The following is a 22,273-nucleotide window of genomic DNA, read 5'->3' as shown; positions in this document are numbered from 1 at the left end:
CTTTTTGTGGATTGGTATTACGTTTGCAATTTTCCAGTTTGTCAGTACAACCCCTGTCTCAAGAGACTGTTGTATGATCTTGGTTAGTGGTTTGTAAATAACTTCTTTCATTTCTCTGAGTACTATTGGGACGATCTCATCCGGCCCAGGGGATTTGTTTATTTGAAGAGCTCCTAGTCCCTTTAACACTTTTGCCTCTGTTATGCTAAAGTTATTTAAAACTGGATAGGAACAGGTTGACATGTGGGGCATGTTGTCTGTATCCTCTTTGTAAAAACTTGTGAAAAGTAATAAGTTAATATATTTGCTATTTTTTTCTCTTCATCTATGATTTTGCCATTTGTATTTTGCCATTTCTATCTCTTAGACATTTTACTTCCTCCTTGAATGTTCTTTTGTTGGTACAATATTAGAAAAACTTTTTGGAATTGGTTTTAGCCCCCTTAGCAATGCTCATTTCTATCTCTCTCTTGGCTTTTCTAACTTCCTTTTTGACTTCCGTTTGCAGTTCCAAGTACTCTTTCTGTGTACTTTGTTTTTGGTCCCTTTTAAACTCTCCGTAAAGTACCTTTTTTTCCTCTGAATTTTTTTTTTTTTTTTTCTATTAAACCATTCTATTTTAGTTTTACATTTAGATTTGTTTTTAGATTTTGATTTTTCTAGTACTGCATTTTTGAAAAACAGCCATCCTTTTTCAGTGAATGTTTTCTCTATTTTACTCCAATCTACTTCTGTTAGTCTTTGTTTCATTCCTTCATTGTTTGCCTTTTTAAAATTATAAGCCTTAGCTTTAATTGTTACTTGAGGTTTTAACAAGCATTCCAAATGACACCATGTTGTGACCTGAGTTTGCCAATGGTTCTCTGACCTCTGTTTTAGTTATTGTCTTCGTTATTTGAAAAGACTAAATCAAGGCATGCCTCCCCTCTAGTCATGGCCTTGACAAATTGCGTTAGGAAGCAGTCATTTGTCATTTCCACAATTTCAATTTTGTCTGTCATGCTCCTCACCGTGTTTTCCCATTTTAAATGGGAGAAGTGGAAATCCCCCATAAATATGGCTTCTACTTTTTTACACGCATTTCTAATGTCATTGTATAACAGATTATGTTGCTCAGTGTCTGAATTTGGCGGTCAAAAGAATGCCCCTATTATTATGCCCTTTGAATTTTTGTCCATTATTCTGACCCATATTGATTCGGCATTGTTTTCTTCACCCAGATTTAACACCTGGGCTTCAAGACTATTTCTTATATATAGCACTACCCCTCCACCTCTTTTGTCATGTCTGTCTTTCCTATACAGTCTATAACCACTAATATTACATTAGTCTCCATCACTCTCAGACAACCACGTTTCTGTAACACCTATCACTTCGTAGTTACTTGTTAGTGCAATAGCTTCAAGTTCTAACATTTTGTTTTTGAGACTTCTAGCATTTAGATAAATACATTTAATGGCTATTTTACCTGAATTGTTGTCCTTGTTTTGATGTAGTCTCCCTTCTGTTTTTCTGTTGATTTCTTAGACCCACAGTGATAAATAATATCACATACAGTGAAGGTCTACTGCTATCAGTAAAGGTTTCATATTTGTGTTTCACTTAATGTACTTTTACTTAATGACTTTACGTAATGTTACTTTTACTTTAACAGACATAGAACATGAGAGATGTTCATCATCATTCCTCCAGTTTAACTTTAACACCTACACTTGTCACAGCTCAACAACAAACAGTCCCAACACATGAACTCAGAAACAAAGAAGAAGAGACACATTATAAAATCAAGATGTCCCGATGACAGCTGTTTAATTAAGGGCCAAAAGTTTCTCTGAATGACAGCATGTGCTGTTCTTTGTGATGTTTCCACAAGCTTCAGTTATTGCTTTAGTTAAGTGTTATGAAAACCCATGCCAAATCATATAGTGCCACCTTGTGGAATTTTACTTCATTACAGTATACAGATAGCCAGATGTAAGATAGATAGTAATTTTATCTGTAAAAACTACTCCTTGTAATGTTACTTCTGAATATGAATTTCACAGAGTGGATAATAAAAGGCCTGACTGACCCTCAACAACCACATATTTTTGGTATTTAAATGTTTTTTTTTTTTTTTTTTTTTTTGTGGAGTTGTTTTAAGAAGCCCTACTCTCTATAATCTTCTACAGTAATAGGTTTCAGAATTACATTTTCACTGTGTTTCTTTTTATATAAAGGGTTAAACACAAACCTTACGCTTTCAATTAAACATGTGCAGGAGAGAAATCAACAGAAAAATCATTCAACAGGCAATAAATTATTAGGGGTTTTAATCTTGACAAGTTCTGTTGATTAAGTAATTATCCGTTGGATTAATCAAACCTGTTTGTTTGTGATATGACATTGTTTTCAAAAACATTTAAAATTAAACACTTTTCGTGAGATAATCTGACATTTTCTTTTGAGCTGTACTGCATGTTTGTGTTACTGTTTCCTTCAACCAAATGCCATGTCTAAAAGAAACTTACTATTTTATTTAGGTTAGCTATAGAGATATAGCTGTTAATTTTCTGATACCATTTGAAAGAAATACGTTGAATAGAAAGAAAAATCAACTTACCGCTGTGTAAGGAAAGCACCGATCAGCAAAAGACATTTGATATAAAACATTCCTAAACACAACTTTGTTATAGTCTACAGAAATATCTTACAATATGAATTATTGTTTCATAAGAAAGAGGGTGCTATGAAAAAGCACAATTTTGAAATGTTATCAACTAATTTCATTGAATAAAATCTTCCCCTGTCACTAACAGGTGTGGCACAATAATGCATTAAAATTTAATCAAAGTGGTGAGGTGTTTGCACTTTACTGGGGTATATTAATGGGTGAGCACTTTTTTCAATGGGCTCGTCCAGTTGTTATTTCCTGTAATAACCAGCCTGCTATTACAGGAAATACGCACTCATTTACACCAGCAACAGAGCGCGACCCCAACGAGCTAATAACTCACAGACTTGAGTAAGCCCCGTCCACAACAAGCAACACAGAACTAAAAATAAGACCAGAAATAAATAAGAATGTAATGCCCACCCTCATAGCATACACTACCCATGCAGTATTCTCTATGGCCTGAAATGCTACTTCATGATGGCCTAAGACAGTGTTCAACTTTCTGTTAGCTTTATAATATAGAGATAATGATATATGGATTGGGTAATCACTGTGAAAACACAGATAATTGGAGTTGAATGGATGAAAAGCAGCCCTAATGGTTGTACTACTTTAAGACATGCCTGCTGGAGAAGCTCATGTTGACACTCTTTGTGCTACCCCTTAGTCCTGAGGGTAATTAGACTAGACTCTTCTCAGTTTCCAGGGCTACCAATAAAGACACTGTCAGGTGGAGTGAGAAGGAGAAGTGGCAGGGACCACTAGAGGAAAGGCACAGTTGTGTTGTGGAAATGGATAGCAGATGTTCCTATAAGCAGAAGACCCTGCTCCTTGGTTCTCTGGCACACAGTAATTTACAGTACCCAGGGTAAATAAATCCACTTCAGCTTCAAGTCTTTTAGACAGTTCCTGTCCTGTCTGCTGCCCCCTGGGTTCTCGTCAGATCTCAATCAGCCTGGTCTGTTTTGCTACTGAAGAATATGCAGAGGTGTTGGTGGCCCACAATGGGGCTCTCTACAATCTAGAATACAGCCCATTCTGACTTCATTTCAGTACTTGGGCAAAAACCTGCATTTCGAATGTGAAGTTAAGCCATGGTGATGTGTCTGTGGTATTTAATAACCTGTAATGATCCTTTTCTAACTGGTGAATGTAACTTTAAGTAATGTACAGTGAACTCTCATTTAGACGAATTTCAAGTCAAAGTCTAAGCCAAATGCACACTGTCAGTTTTTATTGGTTACAGTAACAGTGCTCTGTGCTTGTGCCCTCAATCTGTGCCTAGACTCTCTATACTGTCGTCTGGCTGGCTAGATTACAATGTTCACTTCCCTAACCCACAAAGTCTACCCTCCAGAAACCTCTTCAAACTCCCAATGCAACTTCAGGCTCAGTTTGAATTCCAGTATCATGAGGGGCAAGTGTGTAATATCCTACAAAGATTCCCGATTTTATAGATTTGAAATATAGTTAACGATCAGTTAGGTAATAAAATATTCATTACATTGAGTTTTTTATGGGGGGGTGGGGGGATTGTTTTTTTTTTTTTTTTAAAGCAAACAGTTAATCATCCCAAAGCATAATCTGAAAAGTTGTTTTCAAGTAGTTTTTATAAAATGAATTAATCATTTACATGTTAAAGCATGCCAAACCCAACCAAATCCTTTAAAGCTCATTTGTTGTGGCCCAGTTAGACACAATAAGAGCCCTATTCAAAAGATAAGAGATACTGCAAAATGGTACACTTAGGGAGACTTCTTTTAACAATTAACAATGAAGACAAAGAACACCGTCCAAAACATGTGTCCACTTGACTATAGGCTAACCTCACCAGGACAAGTCCCAACTAGATTGTATTAGAGAATGTTACAGCACTGTAAAATCATTCTGGATTGCATCAGCCAACAGGTAATCCCATGGATAACTGTACTGGTTGATGCAATTCCCAGGTGCTGTAAAAAAGCTCTTATAAAATCCAACTGTGGCTTATCCAGTGTGTAAGCTGATTAAATCGAATGGTTAGTTAATATGTTTACCGTAAAGCCAAATACTGACCCTTACAAATGTTTACTGCATGCAGTGCAGTCCTACAGACACCAAAAAGAACTCTCACTTAAAGAAGCAGCACTGATAAATCTCACATGGCTCCTCCTACCATGCCTCCAGCAAACGACGGCCAGGATGACTCAAATGGCCGTGTTTTTAAACTGACACACCTGCCCCTTGTGTTGCGTCACCCACATTGCAAAGACAGACAAAGTCAGTGACCCACGGCACCCTACCTTGCACTGGCCGGCCACACAGATGGACGACTCGTTGTGATCACATGGCGTCCCGTCGATGACCCTCTCAGCCTGCCGCACGTAGAAGCGATAGCCCAGCGCCCGGCAGTTTAGCTCACAGCGCTGATCCCCTCGCACTGCAGCACAACAGGGGAGAATGGTGTCAAAAGGTGTCTATTTACTGCAGAGCCATTTACACTGAGAATTCATGGAGATATGTTGGGCTTTCCAGTAGTTTAATACTGCTGACTCACCCTTAAAACTGGCATTGTAGTCTGTAGTTTTTTAACACTTTGTTTACCGTGTGTTGTATACATTCACTCTAATCTTTAATCTCTGCTTTACTATTTTCTTTTATTTTGCATTTTGATTAATAATTACCTATTACAATTGATAATTACCTTTGTTGTGTCTTTACTGTTTAAACAACATAACAAATGAAAAATCAAAATAACATACACTCAGAACAAAGTGCTGGATATTAATCTCACTCATAGGAAAATCAAGGTTAGAAGTAGTTTTCACAATTTTAATCAAAAATTGGCAATGCACAGTGGGGAAGATTAGACTACCATAAATTGAGGTGCATGGAGTGCTTACTGCCACAAGAGGACAGTGTGGCATTGGCTTTAGTTCTGCAGACTTTCAGGCCATTTCTTAACATAGAACTGCTGCATTATACTAACATTCAAAACTAAGGAAAACTAAAAATTGTTATTCTTTCATTGACATTCACATTTGTGCAGCAGATAAATCGGTTGGAAACATATTCCTATTCACAGAGCTTTAACTTGTACTGTCACAGACAAAAATGTTGCACTACACATAATATAAGAAACAGCATTCAAGAAAACACGTTAAATACAAGCATTTAGTGAACATTAGCCAATAATGAATATGACCAAAATACACTATGCCTTATAGTTTAACAAATAATCAATGTAATATATATATATATATATATATCTATATATATATATATATATATATATATATATATATATATATATATATATATATATATATATATATATATATAATATGCCTGTACACCCCCTTGAACTTTTTTCACATTTTGTTGTGTCAGTGCCTCAAGAGTTTCATGTATGTAAATGAGGATTTTTTTTTTCCACTTATCTACACATAATACTCAACACTGTTAAGGGGAAAAAGTTTTTATTGAGAAAAAGATTATATATTAAAAATACAAAACTGAAAGATCATAATTGGATAAGTCTCCACCCTCCAGAGTTAATACTTTTTGAAAGCTCCTTTGGCAGCAATTACAGCTGTGAATCTGTTGGGATAGGTCTCTACCAACTTTGCACATCTACATTTGGCTATATTTGACCATTTTTTTTACTCCTTGGGGAGCATTGATGGACAGCAATCTTCAAGTAATGCCACAAATTTTCGATTGGATTTAAGTCAGGGCTCTGACTGGGCCACTCAAGGACATTTACCTTTTTGTTTCTTAGCCACTCCACTGTAGCTCTGGCTGTGTGCTTTGGGTCGTTGTATGCTGAAACGTGAACTTCCGTTCCATTTTCATCTTTCTGGCAGAGGGCAGCAGGATTTCCTCAATAACTTTTTTGTACTTTGCTCCATTCATTTTCCCTTCTATCCTGACAAGTGCCCCAGTCCCTGCCATTGAGAAACATCCCCATAATATGATGCTGCCATCACCATGCTTCACAGTAGGGATGGTGTTCTTTGGGTGATGCGATGTATTGGATTTGCACCAAATGTGACGCTTTGCATTTAGGCCAGAAAGTTCTATTTTAATTTCGTCGGACCACGAAACATTTTGCCATATGGCTACAGAATCTCCTGAGTGTTTTTTTGCATACTTCACATGGGATTCAAGGTGGGCTTTCTTGAGTAAAACACAGGTCAGATTTGTGGCGTGCTTGGGATATTGTTGTCACATGCATACTTTGACGAGTCTTGGCCATAAAAGTCTATAGTTCTTGCAAAGTTGGCATTGGTCTCTTGGTAGCCTCTCTGATCAGTCTCCTTCTTGCTCAATCATCCAGTTTGGAGGGACGGCCTGATCTAGGCAGGGTCTTGGTGGTGCCACACACCTTCCACTTCTTAATAATCATCTTGACCATGCTCCAAGGGATATTCAAGGCCTTTGATATTTTTGTATACCCATACCCTGATCTGTGCCTTTCAACAACTTTGTCCGAGAGTTTTTTTTTTTGTTTTGTTTTTTTTTAATTTAGTCATTGCCAATTATTTTTGTTATTTTTCTGCCAATTTGAAATGCCCAGTGCCTTTCAACAACTTTGTTCTGGAGTTCTTTTGAAACCTCCGTGGCACTCATGATTGAGTTTTTGCTTTGAAATGCACTACCCAGCAGAGGGAACCTACAGGAACTGCTGAATTTATCCTGAAATCATGTGAATCACTACAATTTAACACAGGTGGAAGATACTTAACTTGCTGTGTGATTTTGAAGGTGATTGGTTACACCTGAGCTAATTTAGGATTGCTATTACAATGGGGGTGGACACTTATCCAACCAAGCTTTTTCGGTTTTTATTTTTAATAAATTTTCTACAAATTTCTAGAATATTTTTTGACTTGGAAGTTGTGGGGTAGGATGTGTAGATAAAGTGTGTGTGTATGTATATATATATATATATATATATATATATATATATATATATATATATATATATATATATATATATAGATATATATATATATATACATTATACATAATATATATCTATATTATAGTGTAAAATTAAATATTTTCTGCAAAGCCAAAGGTGTTTTGTCTGAAACGTCCTTTCGGTTTCCAAAACAGACTTTGCATATATACTATACATATAGTATATATATATATATATATATATATATATATATATATATATATATATATATATATATATATATATATATATATATATATATCAGTATTTCTGTCACTGCTATTTTTTCTGTCACTGCAGTTATATGGTACCTCCTTCAAATATATACTTTGCCCAAATATACGTAGCTTTTTTTGAGTGTATTATTGGCATTCATGTACTTGTCTGCATTTGCATTACCATGCTTCATTACTGTATTTATTATGCTAAACCGTGCTTCACTATATTGTATAATTCTTACGTTTTGGTTTACTGAAACTTGCATTAAGAATTTAATAGTATGCTTACATTATTTGGATTATGCATCTGTTTGCGTATTCACAATTCATTTGTGCAATATTTCACTGCTAGACTACTGCTTACACTCCACTTGTATTATGCATGTAGTGTATGGAAAAGGGCTAATCATTGTGAAGCTACGTGCAATTTTAGAATAAGGACAATGTTCCTCAGTCATTCTGAAACCAATCAATCAATTAGTTAACCAACCTGTTTTATAGTATCTAAATAGAGTCTCTGCATTCCTACCTGCCTTGTGCTTTAATAAACCACCTTTGTAGCAGCTCCTTCCTAGGGTCAGCAGCAGTATTTGGCCCAATGTATGTCACCCAAAGTTTACCACAGCAAATCTGCAGTCATTCTGCAGTTTTCTCATGCTTTTCCCATGGTTACAATACGTTTACCATAGTGTGCCATGCTTTTTAATTATGAAGCGATAGAGCCCGTCGATGAGAGCGCTATCGTGTGGTAGATGACCACAGCTGGAGTTATGCGTCTCAAGCCGTAGGCGAGGGTGCTAACGAAAGACAAGGTCATCTACCACACGGTAGAGCCCGCATCGAGAGGGCTCTATCGCTATTAGAAAATGATTTATTTATTTTCTCTTTTAAAAAAACTTTAAAACCCATATTTACCTTGAACTTCTGATATTTCGCCAGTTAACATTCTGCTGAGGAAAATAGTCCCTAACATATAGAATAGAAAAATGACATACACAGCGGGGCGTCATTCAAGCAGGCAGGGAGTGCATTGGTTGGTGCAGAAAGAACTGAAACAGGGTTGGAAGTTTGACTGGCTATTTTTGATGGAGAGTGTTGTTTGGATCTAGCCGATAACAGAATTGTGGACCAATTGTGTCTTCCCTGTTGATTTGCTGTCCAGTAGCGGCGAATTGAGCCTTCATTACGGTATCCTGAAACAGACAGATTTCCCTTGTCTCTAGACCAGCGTCAGAAATTATGTTTAAGAAGTTTTGTTTTTATGTTACTAGATTAGTTGTAGATTAGAATGTTAAGGGGAAAAGCCGGTATTGCACGGATTGATTTTAAAATATAGTTCATTGTTAAGCACTTCAACGTTCCAGCGGGCATCTATACAAAACAGAAGCCTGCTAGATCTGGAAGCTGATTGGCTGTTCGCACTCAATCGTTTCATGCTTTACCACACCTCTATGGGTTTTACAATGCTTACCTATGCTTTACCATGCTTTCACTGTGCTTTGTTACATTGTGCTATGTTTTTACTATTGGAAACTTTTATAAGGGATGTGATGCGTTGGTGTTATGGATTCTGACTCCTGCAAGTGAGATGATTTAAACCTTGTAATCCATACAGCTTTATGAAAAAATGTCATTTTGACCCCTGGTTGAAGGGTTGGTTCAAGAACCAAAGTTGAGAGTACCAGTATTGGTAAAGCCCAGTGAGATTAGTCAATTACCATAGGATTTACCTCTGTACCATGTTGCAATAAAAAATACAGGGTAGGAACTATACTTTTAGATGGCAATATCACAAAGCTGCTGACCTTTCACGTGATATTCTTGTTGCTTGAAAGGTCACAGATGTCTGATGCATGAATGAAAGCTTTTTTCATGATCCATTCACTCCTTTTTGAACTCTCACACAGTAATACAATTCTTCACTTGGTCAGTTTGGTCTGTTATTCAAAATTACCTCTATACAAACTCATTGCCTTTTTTTTGTGAAGTCTTCTTGTTAATGTTGTATTTTTCCCAATCTGATTAGTTTTTTTTTTTTTTTTTTTTTTTATTTTCATGGAATTATTCAAAAATCACCTGTAATGGAGGGAACAAAAAAATCATGTTCTCTCAGTATAGGGGGAAGGAAAATGGTGATGGTTTCTGAACTTGCTATGCAATGACTCTGTCTATTTGGTATGCAGTTACTAAGTTTGTTAGCTATTATATAAGTTATGTAGCAGAATGTGACCAGAAAATAAATAGGATTCAAACCTTCATGCAAAAGTACCATGCATGTTCTATCTATCGCCAGTGACATAAATGCTGCTGTTTCATCTTGTTCTTAATGCTGGGTATTCAGTTTATGGAAGTGTGTGTGTGAGTGTTTGTGTGTGTGAGAGTGAGAGTTTGTTTTTGAGTGTTTGTGTGTGAGAGTGAGAGTGTGTGCGTGTTTGTGTGTGTGTGAGTGTTTGTGTGCGTGAGAGTGTTTGTGTTTGAGAGTGTTTGTGTGCGAGTGTTTATGTGTGAGTGTGAGTATGGTGTGTGTGAGAGTGAGAGTGCTGGGGTGTTTCCAGTGGAGAGGGAGAGGGCAATACTAATGAGAATACCCTGATTCCCCTTTTCATGCCTGCCTCATTATTGTAATGCCATTGAGTCCAGCTGCACTAAGAGCTTTCACACGGTGGCATCGGTCCTAGAAGCTGCCACAGGTTAGTGTCTCATACAGAAGGGGGACTGAGGTGACCCAGGTGTTTGGATGAAGAAATGAAAGAACCTTCTTGAGAAGAAATCAGACACGGGCTATGTGTTTTTATTTAAAAAAAACGAATACCCCTATAGTATAGCTGAGCTAAGACACATCTTAGCATGTACACTACAGAAGTGCAATCATGCAAACCAAGTCCACTCATAGGTGACTTGATGTGTATATTTATCAACACTAACTCACTGATTCAAAAGCAGTGACAATAATCAAAGTCAGCTTAATTAAAGTTTATTATCAAAGGCCTGACACACCTGTCATAGTCTGCAGTTCTTAAACGTTTTTGTTTGGGGGGGACCCCTTTTTCAAAAACAATTAAAAACCAACAAGTCAAAGAAAACCTTCCACATTCAAGAAGATGTTTAAAGAACATCATTGTCTGTAAGTATAAGCATTGTAAGTACTGCAAATATGTATATTTTACAAATGAGATGTTTTTAGAATTTCCTGAGGATCCCTGGACCACCTTTGAGGACCCCCAATGGAACAAGGATTCAAGTTTGAGAGCCACTGTTCTAAAATAAATACCCCAATGGAGGTAAAATGCAAAGAATCGTCTAAAGAGTTCATACAAAGTGCATGTATTTATGAGAAGGAGAAGAAGAAAAGACAAAGAAGGATTCCCCCACTTTTTGAACTTTGCTCACAAGATCAGTTAATGCTGTCGTTCACCAGGAACATCTAAACATTGCCATTGCCAAGGTCAAGTAAGAGTTCATGTTGGGGAGTGTGTTTTCGTTCAGGAGGCCCATAGGGTGGTCAAGAGAGAAAAACAGATGAAGAATCCAGTATTCTCCTGCAAATAACTCCACACAGTCTACAGTTCATCTAAACATCACTTGTGTGTTGTGAAATTTCCAGCACTAATTACAAAGAAATCTCCAATACATTGCTAATATTACTTCTTGAGGACAAGGACGCAAAGTGTTAACCCATTATAACACTGTGGTGGTATGTAGTATAGCGCTATATTAGCCTAATGAAGGCATGCTAAACCACAACATGACTTGTACAGTACATGGGTATACCTGCTCACAGGTTGGTTCTTTGCTCCCCATTCCAGTTAGATGACTTCACATGTCAGAAATGTTGGGGCCTGACACTCACGCCCAAATTCCAGCGCTGCTGCTGTCCGCCTCCCTCAAAATGTGTGCTTTTAAGAACAACAGAGAGGATTGTGCAGCTCAGAGCAGGACGTGTTGAGAACTGCCTCACACACGCACAGCTTCCATACCTGTAACACAGTGACTCCAGTAGTGTCTACAGCTTAGGTAACTTCATAGCTAGCTACTGTATACCACACTCACCTTGTTGTGTTTGTATTAAGCATTGGAACACACTTATGCCATGCAATCAAACTTGCCCTAAAAAATGTACATGTCAAAGCAGCAGGTCTTTATCACCCAAAATTAAGACCTTACAGGGCCACAATATGGCATACCAGATCAGAAGTATAAGTGAAGGGTACCGTTAGTTTCCACAACACATATATATATGAAGTCAACCTCTTAAATGGTGTATGAGATATGAGCAATTGAAACCGTGTTTTTTAGAGATTTGTAGATTTACAACAGCATATAAGATGCTTTCACTAGGATGATTGATAGCTAATTGATATATAACTTATGATACTGCCACAAAATACATGTATTGTTCTTATCAGGCACCTAAAGAAAGCTGGAAACACAGTTATTGTAGGCTACCACATATCTTCTTTCGAAGTGTAATTTTGTACACTCAAACAGTACATTATCCAAAAGGCTACGTAGCTCCATTAGAACCAATTCTGTTTTTAATTGCAGCACGCACAGCTTTTTTTACTGACTAGAGAAGCATTTAGCTTATTCCGCCATTATTGTATAAGCAGGCTAGTATAAGTATTTTATTAGTGTTCATCACACTACTTTACAGTGTTCTGGTCTGAATCTCACAAGCAGATCATTAAGACTCCTGGTACCAAAGTATCACAGTACTGTAGGTGCTTCAGCATATACATACAAACGCATCTTACTGAAAGGCATGCTGTCAAACCATTCTTATTTCTAATGCAGGAGACCGAGGTTACTATTTTTTATCCCATTCCTAGATACAGTACAGAGCCTGGCTAGACGATGGAGATTCCTCTGCTAAAAGAATCTTAATGCTGCCATAATTGTATTAACAGGACTTGGGCTTTTTCTCACATATGGTTGAAGTAACTGTGATGAGTCAAAGGGGTTTCGGTCTGCAATTCAGCCTCCCAACAGTAGAAGGCATCAAACCAACTCGGGACTTCCCTTACCAAGGTCTTGTGACCATGACAAAAGTCATCTTTTTGAGGGGCGGCACCTTGGTGAGGGGAGGAAGTACGAGTATATAAATTCCAGCCACTGGAGTCAAGTGAAATTAAGGATACCTGTCAGTTTGGGATTGGTGATCCACTGACTACCGGGGCGGGGTTTGCATACTAAAAAGAACGTGCTACTGTGTTCGGGGTTGGTCCTAAGGAACAGAGGCGGGGGAAAAAAGGCTGGAGGGAAGTACATGGGAGTTTTGGACTGTGTCACGAACGGAGGCCTTACTAACTTGGCTCTTTTCTGTTTTTATTCCTTTTTGTTTTATTTTTGGATTTAAGCAGAGCACGAAGAGGACTAAGAGGCTTCCGTTCCTTTATTTTTGATTACTCCAGCACTCCCTCCCTCACATCCTTCTTTATTATTTTTCTTTTTTTTTCCGTGTAATATTAAATAAAATTTTAATTTTTACACGTAAATCACTGTCTGGAAAATCCATTTTTACTCACACGCCTCACAGTAACTCTAATGGATTACATTGTTCTCCTGTGATATATTTGTGTACATTATCTTTTAAAATACAATTAGCATAGGTTTCCTGGGTCAGTAATCAACTGGGAGATGACTATCACATATTGTAATGTAACATGCTTCCTGGTAAATAACATGAACTGACATTGCTGTTTTTAGTGTGCCTACAACTGCAGTGATTCAGACACAGAAAACGCAGCAACACAATGTTCAGATGGCAACATTTATGTGTTCTCAGGGGTTATAGGTGTCAATAATTTAGAGGTTAAACATTTAAATGTGTAAATGTTTTCAATTTAGCCTTGTGACAGAGATCGAATGATGTTTTGTGTTAGATCTCCTTCCTGACCTGTGAGGGCATTAGAAAAAAGGAACAGAGTAACCTTAAGGAAATGGCAAGACAATTTATTCCGTAGGGTAGGTGGAAGTCGGCCATTTAGGAAAGGGGCGGAGCTACAGCACAGAAGTTCACTGACCCAGACGGTAGACGACGTGGCATCTGAGGATTGGAGGAGCAGATGCGCTCGTTAACCTAGAGGTCATGGGCGAGGGTATAAATAGGGGGGCGTAACTTCAGTGATCTGTTCCTTTGCATATGGTTAATTCAAACAACCTAGAAGTTGCCCATATTGTCCATACCAAAACTGTGAGTGTTCTGTTAGTCTGTGTAATAACACTGTTTGTCTTGTGTTGTTTGTCTTCTCACCAAGAATACTAAACACGATCCGGAGCTGTAGTCGCAGGCCAACGTAAAACCCGGACATCACCACTCACCTTTCTACTACAGGAACTGTCTTTGCACCACTAGCGCTAAAATCACATAAAGTGTTTGTGTTTTGTGTGGGTGAAATAACCAGACTTGGGTTACAGGTAAAACTCGTGGGATTACAAACAGGAGTGATACAGGAATGATACACCATTTTTGATGTAAAATAATAAAGTACACCTTTGTGCTTACATATTATATATATATTCAAGATTTATCAATGTATTTTCCATAGACATATGGATGATGTATATATACAGTCTTATAAATATCGATGTTTAGATTCTTGAGGCTTCTTGAAATTAGCTTTCTGACTGGTTGCACACATTACAACTGTGTTAAACAGAAACAGTGATTAAATTAGTAGCAGCGATTTTAGTAGCAATCGTTAGTTAAATATTATTCAGGCACACAGATAAAATGATCAACATAAGATTTGACTGTATTTTAAAATAAGTTTAAAACTATATACACTGATGGTAGAAAGAGTAAGCATTGCAAGGTAATGGTGTGAAGCGAAGGGGTGAGTTGAATAAAGCTACCCAGTCAGCTGTCCTTCAATGACTGCCCAGTACAGGGATCAAAATTTCAGGGACAACAGCTAGTCATATCTCAAACCAGTCAAGAAAATTAGTGTAAATGGATAAAGCTGTCTGCCCTCAGGGTGAATTACAGTCATGCTTGGAATCCTGATTTTAGATTGGACATGCTTCTTACCTTTCAAAGGTCTATTTTTCAATATAAATTCCTCTAAATCGTCTATCATTGCAGAACTGCCAGAATTCCTAATATAGGGAGATCTAAAAGCCAGCATATTACATGTTGCAGAGAACCTGAAACTACCCTTGAAAAGGTTTACCACAGTAAATTTGCACAGTAATTTTGTTTTTCCATAATTGTCATTTATATTGTGTTGTATTATATTGTGCACTTACCATAGTTTGAAATGTTTTTAGACTTATCCATACCTCTCTGGGCTATATAATACTTAACAATGCTTCAGCATTCTTTAAATATGTTTTATAACAGTATGCTATGTTTTTTTTTTTTTTTTTTTTTTTTTTTTTTTATTATAAGCACCTAATTTAAAGGTATCTGGGTAAACAATATTACCTTCACTGAAAAGGGTTAAGATTCAGCCTTGAATGAAGTACATTTCTGTTTGTCCTGCTTATACGCTCTTCAAACTTTATCATTCTCAGTATTCTTGTTGGAAGAATAATCTATTTTTAGATTAGTAATAAAAGCCAGGTTTTTTGGCTGTATTAAATATCAAGTCCGCATTTGAAAGCTCTGCAATATGTGAGACGCCCTGTATGTAAACTGATAAGGTCTCAGAATATGAGTGAAGGGAGCAACCTGATTGCCTAAGGATTTAAAATACAATGTAGAGGTCTGGGCAATGTAGATCGCTCCTTGCTGAAAACACCAGCTGGATTAATAGAAACTTAACCAGTTGCAGTATTTACAGTAGATCTGGAGTTGCTATTTCTTACTAGCTTTGTAACATTAGCTAATTGCTTTATCTTTCAGAAAACAAAGTGGATAAAACTTTACGGTGGACACATTGCTTTGTAAATGGGTCCCTTGGTGCTCATGATTATGTTAACATGAGTTCCATACCTGGCCACGGGCCAAGGGTTTCAAAACCATATGTGTGCAATTACATCAGCATGGAGATCTGCCTGTCAGGCTTGTTGCTTTTATAAAACATTGAATATAAGAAACAGAGGACTGCATTCACGACAGATAATGGGTTGCACTACTGTACTATACTTCAGATGCACTGGCATAATGTGGGTCTCTGAATCTCTGATGAACCATGTCAGCACACAGTGAAGCCCAATTAAGATACATAAGATGCAAATCAACATTTTGCTCTATTAAATTCCATTATATTTCTCTCAGTTAAGATCTATCAAATACAGTTAAGCACATTTTTTATTTATTTTTTTTTTTAAATCAGTTTTTGCCGCTTGCATAGGATTACAGTACTGGGGGTGTATCCAAATTCTGCTTTAGATTTGTTTTGGCCAGTGGGACTTGATCTTAAGAGGCCCTGGCTGCACTGCGAAATTGGTGGGCACAGCAGTTAAAGACCTATCACCTTGAAAATGCATCGAGCAGTCAATGCAGAGAGTAACAAAAAAAGAAGTGGTATTCACTCTGCAAGCAGGTGAGAGCTGCCTTACCCTCGGTGAAGGGCTCCCACTCGTAGACTTTGCCCATGAAGGGCTGGTTGTTGTAGGAGGCACACTGTACTTCACGGATACTGCGTCCATTTGGTGGACACGCCTGTATAGAAACACAGATAACAAAGGACAGTTATCCAAAGGAAAACTAAGGCTTTTCTAAAAATTAACAAAAATACCAAGAGGCTTCTATGTGAAAAACATATTTTGTTTTTATGTGAAAACGTTCTTAACCTCTGCGCCGTTTTTCTCCTACCAGTTGTTTAGTTTGTAACTTCCATTTTTGAAGGGGTTGTGGGGGGGTGGGGGGGGGGGGGGTGTTAAGAAGACCGAAGACCTCGAGCAAGGGACCCAGGGACATTTCCCATAGTTTAAACAGCATTTCTGGGTGACTACAACTGTACTGTATTGAGTGGTGTTTATTAATATGATTAACGGACAGCCTTTAATTGCATTAAAACTAATCCTTACTGACCTAATGCAAAGTCATACATTCGTTCAATATTTATGGTCTTGCCTGGCTTTTTATTGCAACAGGACTGAATGTCTGTAACTATCATTAGCAGCAGGTGGAGAGAAATTCTTATTTAAATTCTAGTAAATGCAAAGGTAAAGGTAAACCCAAAATATCCCTCTGAATTTTTTTTTTTTTTTTAACCACAGCTGTGCATCAGATCAAGATGTAATGAGTTCTGGCACATGCAATGCATTTTTTTAATGGAAATTCACATGGCCAACTAAAAATTGTGAATGATCTTGTGACAGCAAGTACACATTTCTGCAGTATACTCTGTACGAAAAATGAAGATCAATACTAATAAGAAGACTGTTCTGATACAGATGTTTTTCCAGTTGTGTCTCTGATATCCCTGAGATATTCAATAACGTGCCACAACATCAGATAATCCATGGCTTCAGCCACATACAGTAATGCTGGTTAAAAATGTTTTGTTTAGTACTGAAAAAAAAAAAACAATGTCCTTGTGTGTCCGATTACCTCAAGAAATATTAATGACAACCACTGTGAAGGTATATACAATGGCAGGTTCTTATGAAGAGTGATACAAGAGCCTCTTCCAGTCTCTCTGGAAATGGCATCTCACTTTGGAACGGAAGTGAATTATTAATCTCATTCATTCAGGGGGAAGGATTAATGAACTGCACTTTCCCAGATCGTGATGCCGATTCCATTACAGACAACAGGCTGTTTAAATATGCTGTGAATGATTTTTCAATCTATCTCTTGTGAGGAAATAAATGTGCTCAGTGCAGTTTCCCTCTGATGATCTCAAGCAGTCAGCCTCAGACCTACAGGATATTAATAGGTATTCTTTTAAATGAGGGATCCACCATCTTGGTAGGCTTGCAAGTATAATATATAGGGGGAAGTGATCATGGGAAGAGGTCTACAGTTCACATGCTTGGAATCCAGGTACTGGGGGCCATATTCACACCAACAGCCAACAACCTTTCTATCACTCAGCACATAATCTGTTGCTACTTTATAGTGGAGTCTATTGATCTAATATTTTGTATCTTGCAGGCATTATTTAGTTTTTTGTGCCATTTTGCAGATCAGGTACTGAAACTGGGCAAAGCATTGATAAAACCTAATATTACTGTTCACCTAACACAGTTTTATTAGAAGGATACCATTCACCAATGTGAAGAGACTATACACAGGATTATATACAGCAGTTCAAAATAGCAGGGCAATTTGTCAGAAGCACTCATTGTCCTGCTGCATGCATTTAAAAAATCCTATTTTTTCACTGAACAAAAGTCCAAAGTCCATTGTAACATCTAATAACCCACATTTTTTTCTGTGCAATCATCCCAGAAACTGGATGCTGGTCCTTTAAAAATAAAATTCACAGCTCTTACTATGCAGTGTGAATTCCTTCATGTGTTGCACACTCAGAACACCCCTGTATAAAATTTCTGTAGGATGGTAGGGCTTCAGTAGCTCAGCCAGGCGCTTGGGTTAACTGACAGGAGCTGACTAGAGACCAGCCCCTGGGGATAGCAGGTGATGGCCGTCCAGCAGGTCTGTAAGGGATTAATGCCTTCTTGCACTGAACTGTTGTAGCCTCAGCTGTTTTTTTTTTTTTTTTCAAGTTTTGAAATATTAATAGTGTGAAATGATATGTTTTGCCTAAAGTCATAATTCACAGCTCTTGCTCGTAATTCACAGTTGTGATCAGAACTGATAATTATGACTAACTGACAACAGTGGAATGAGCTAAATCTGAACAACTATATTTGACTGTATCAAAACAATCAGGATTATGTTTAAAATAAAATGCTGCAATGAAGGTAAAGTAACGTTTCTTGTAAACACTGCAAGGGTTTCTGAAGTTCATCATACAATACATTCTACCATATACTTATGTATATTAAACCCTAACCCTAACATCAATTCAGAATTGACAGGCACAACCATTTCAGTGTGACAGATTTAGAACTTTTAAAACTTTAAACTGTTTGTTGGTTGCAGCTAACAGTATAAATTGTATCAGATGGTGATGAGTGGGGCCTGTGAAGGTCCACTGATTTACATGGAGTAGCACAGGATGCATTCTTCTGTAATGATTTTCCTGGAGGGTCTTGTACCTGATGCTGCTGCCTGAGGCTCCCCTGCAACATGCCCTGGCTTGAATTAAAAATGTTGAACTTTAGAGGGTCGTCACAGCTCAATTCTCAAAGAAACCCATCTGCTGTCGTACTCAGCGCTCCAGATAAGTTGTGTACTGGGTGTTTGTAATATGAGTTATGTATTTAAATGTTATGTATAAGAATACACATGGCAATTTGTCTGAGTTCGTATATTATCAAGCTTCATGCACTTTGTTGGTTCTCGGCATTTCAATGGTCAAGGGTGAATACAATGCATGCCGTAGCTAGAGAATGGATCGTAGAAATGCCAGGACAAGGACAGCTTTTTGTAGCCTTTCTGGAATTGCCAGAAACACATAAGCAACAAATTCGGATTTTCATAAAAATAAAAATAAAATGTATGGTTGAATCCAATCACTTGCAATGCATGTTTGTGACTGGTGGACAAGAAACTGGATTCTTCAATCCTTAGGATTTTTCAGTGCTGTAATATAATAAACTAACAAATTATGTAGTGGTTCAATCGAAAGTTGCTCTGTAATGACATTGCAGGTACAGTAATATATTATACTTACACAGTCATATAATGCACATACAGCAGTTAGACTTCAGTCTAAGGCATCAAACCATTTGAAGCAGGGATCATAAACAAATGTGACTGCCAAAACATTTAGCATTTTGAAGACAGGATAGTGATCCCAAAGATATTCTGTGAGCAGTTTGAGTGGGGTAAGGCATTCTGCCTTTACATATCTGTCCCAATAGACATTGAAGGGAAGTGTATGTATGGGCCAACAACAGGTGCACAGGGTGTCATCACTGGGAGAAGCTGTCTTGCATTATAAGGTTGTGGTCCTGGTATCCATAAGAGAGTACCAATTTGCAATACCACTTAGTGACTTCCTACCTGACCCCAGGGAATACAAGCATTGAAAGCCTCCCAATTTGAAGTATCTGGAAAGTATCAGGTTTCTTTTTCTTAAAAATCTACCAAATATTACTTTGAAAAGCTAAATACGGGATTATTATTATTTTAAACATATAAGAACGTGAGACCTTTGTCAGGAATGTCCAAGAATGATGCACATTTGAATTCTCACAAGCCACTACAAGCACTCACCTCAGTGTTGCATATCTTATACTGCTTGTAGGCTCCCACGCACATGAAAGACGACGAGCTGGGAGTTCCATGAGAAGCAGGCAGGTGGATGGAGGGGTTATTCCCTGGGTATAGACTCTGCTGGTAAACAGAGGTCCCAGCTGACTGTGGCCTGGTCAGACTGTCTTGGTAGAGGTTGAGGTGGTGATGCGGGGGGCCTGTGTGGTAGCCGCTGTAGGATCCTGGGTAGGGTTGTTGTTGGCTGTACCCCTGGCTTTGCCCCCTCCTCCTGGGGTAACCTTGAGGGGCCTGACGCTTCCTCCGACTCTGGTCTCTGGAGGGGTCCTGCCCTGCGTCAGTCTGCAGAGGGAGGATGTAGGGGACCTTCCCATACCCATACTTCCCTGGAACAATCCGCCCGCTACCTCTCCCTCTGGAAAATACAAGCAAAAAAAAAAAAAGACAATTTAGTTACATCTAAATACTTTAAAGCCATCACTTCATTCATGTGCATAAGTATCGCTAAGTGTTACCTGTTTTCCACCATCACTAGTATTTTGGGGCCCTATTTTCCATTGCAATAAGGACTTATTTCATTTAGTAAGGTCAAAAACTATAATACTATAATCACACTTTCTGTAATTACACCTGTTTCATGTTTTCCTTTTACTCAAATAGCATGTTTCGTCAACTGAGATATATATATATATATATATATATATATATATATATATATATATATATATATATATATATATATATATATATAATATATATATATATGATATAACCTAAATGAAGGATTATTTTCAACACTTCATTATGGAAAGTGGAAAATCCAGGCTATTTTTTCCACTCCCCCCATTGTTATATGCAAAACAATCAAGAGTCACTGTAGCCTTGTCTGGAATTAAACCAGCGACAGAGTATAAAAGGCTTCATATTACATTTACTTTCATAAGTTTTGGTTGTAAAAGTAGTCTGGACTGTTTATAATGACTGAACAGGACAGAAATGAAAAGTCTTCTTGTTCTCTTTAGCATGTGTTTGATGACCTCACCTAATCTAGAGCAGGGGATACAAAGGCTCATGGGATAGAACAGCAAAAGGAAAGGCCCCAATAGTGATGCAGTCCCCCAAAAAGTCATTATTAGATTACATAACTTATAATTACATATTTAATACATTTAGAGCTTAACACTAGAAATGTATAAGTTTCATTTTATAAAAACTGGAACATAGAGAGTTAATTTGCAGGAAGTCTAATATTTATAATGGTATGGTTTGTATGCTTTTTTTCCCGTTATTTTGAGGTGTATTGCAGGGGCGTGGGCACTAGGGGTGCTGGGGTAGCACCCCCTGGCTGGAAGCACAGGGGAGCTGTGCACCTGCTGGTGCAATGAATCTTATGAGTTCTGTGTGACTGTCACAACAGCATATTTTATAAATTGCACGGTTTAATCTCACGTGAGTCGGCTTGTCAAAAGTTCAGCTAACTGGAGGTGCCGCTTTGTGGAGCAATACTAAAAACATATGTACACAAGGACCCGCAAGATGTCAATTTGTTCATTCAATTGAGTTCAATTTCTGTTGACTGTCCTTGTCTACAACAACTGTTGTAAATAAAATACAGTGTTCAGCTTATTTTTGGAAGTAAACATTTCTAAATTGCAGTATTTAAGTGGATCATAAAAGGATTTGTTTGCAGTAAACATTTTATGGTACAAATGTTGTAAACATTGAAGCAAGGACTGTGGTTAAAGATTTGTTTACTGATAAATATATGTTCATACTGGCTTCCTAACGTTTAACATAATAGTAACCTGAACGCATGGCTTCTTATAGAAGGGTTATAGTTTTGTTCAACAGCTGTGCCTATGTAGCACAAAAGCTCACAATGAGATGTGCAGTAAGACTTATATTGCAAACACCCACACGTGCATTAAGATATGTCTTACTGCACAATCTTGTATTATTTTGAAGCTACTATTTTCATACTACACACAGTTACTGAAGCAGTTTGACTAGTTAATCTTAATAAAAACTAAATAATAATTTAAGGGTTGCTAAATGCACAATCTAAATACAACAGTTTGACTGTTCATCCTTCATTGCTGAAGTGTATGATGTTTTGTATATTGAAAAGAGACCATGGATATACAGTGTCTATAGAAAGTATTCACCCCCCTTGGATGTTTTCACAGTTTGTTATGTTACAACCTGAAATCTAGATG

At 37.5% G+C, this 22,273-nt stretch overlaps 1 protein-coding gene across 3 annotated transcripts in view; it reads right to left on the bottom strand.

Annotated features, from left to right (window-relative positions):
- LOC121294588 (thrombospondin type-1 domain-containing protein 4-like) overlaps positions 1 to 22,273 on the bottom strand; it is a 185,801-nt gene that overhangs the window by 138,008 nt on the left and 25,520 nt on the right. For all 3 annotated transcript variants that reach the window (XM_041218433.1, XM_041218431.1, XM_041218432.1), the window contains 3 exons: positions 20,061 to 20,472; positions 16,325 to 16,427; positions 4,939 to 5,075 (listed from right to left, as the gene is read on the bottom strand). In XM_041218433.1, the coding sequence (XP_041074367.1) occupies positions 4,939 to 5,075; positions 16,325 to 16,427; positions 20,061 to 20,472 (652 nt within the window). The remainder of the gene's footprint in view (positions 1 to 4,938; positions 5,076 to 16,324; positions 16,428 to 20,060; positions 20,473 to 22,273) is intronic.

The sequence above is a fragment of the Polyodon spathula genome, chromosome 19 (genome assembly GCF_017654505.1).
Source record: "Polyodon spathula isolate WHYD16114869_AA chromosome 19, ASM1765450v1, whole genome shotgun sequence".
Classification (NCBI taxonomy): Eukaryota; Metazoa; Chordata; class Actinopteri; order Acipenseriformes; family Polyodontidae; genus Polyodon; species Polyodon spathula.
The sequence above is the reverse complement of the archived record's forward strand: the minus strand, read 5'-3'. Positions and strand labels throughout refer to the sequence as shown.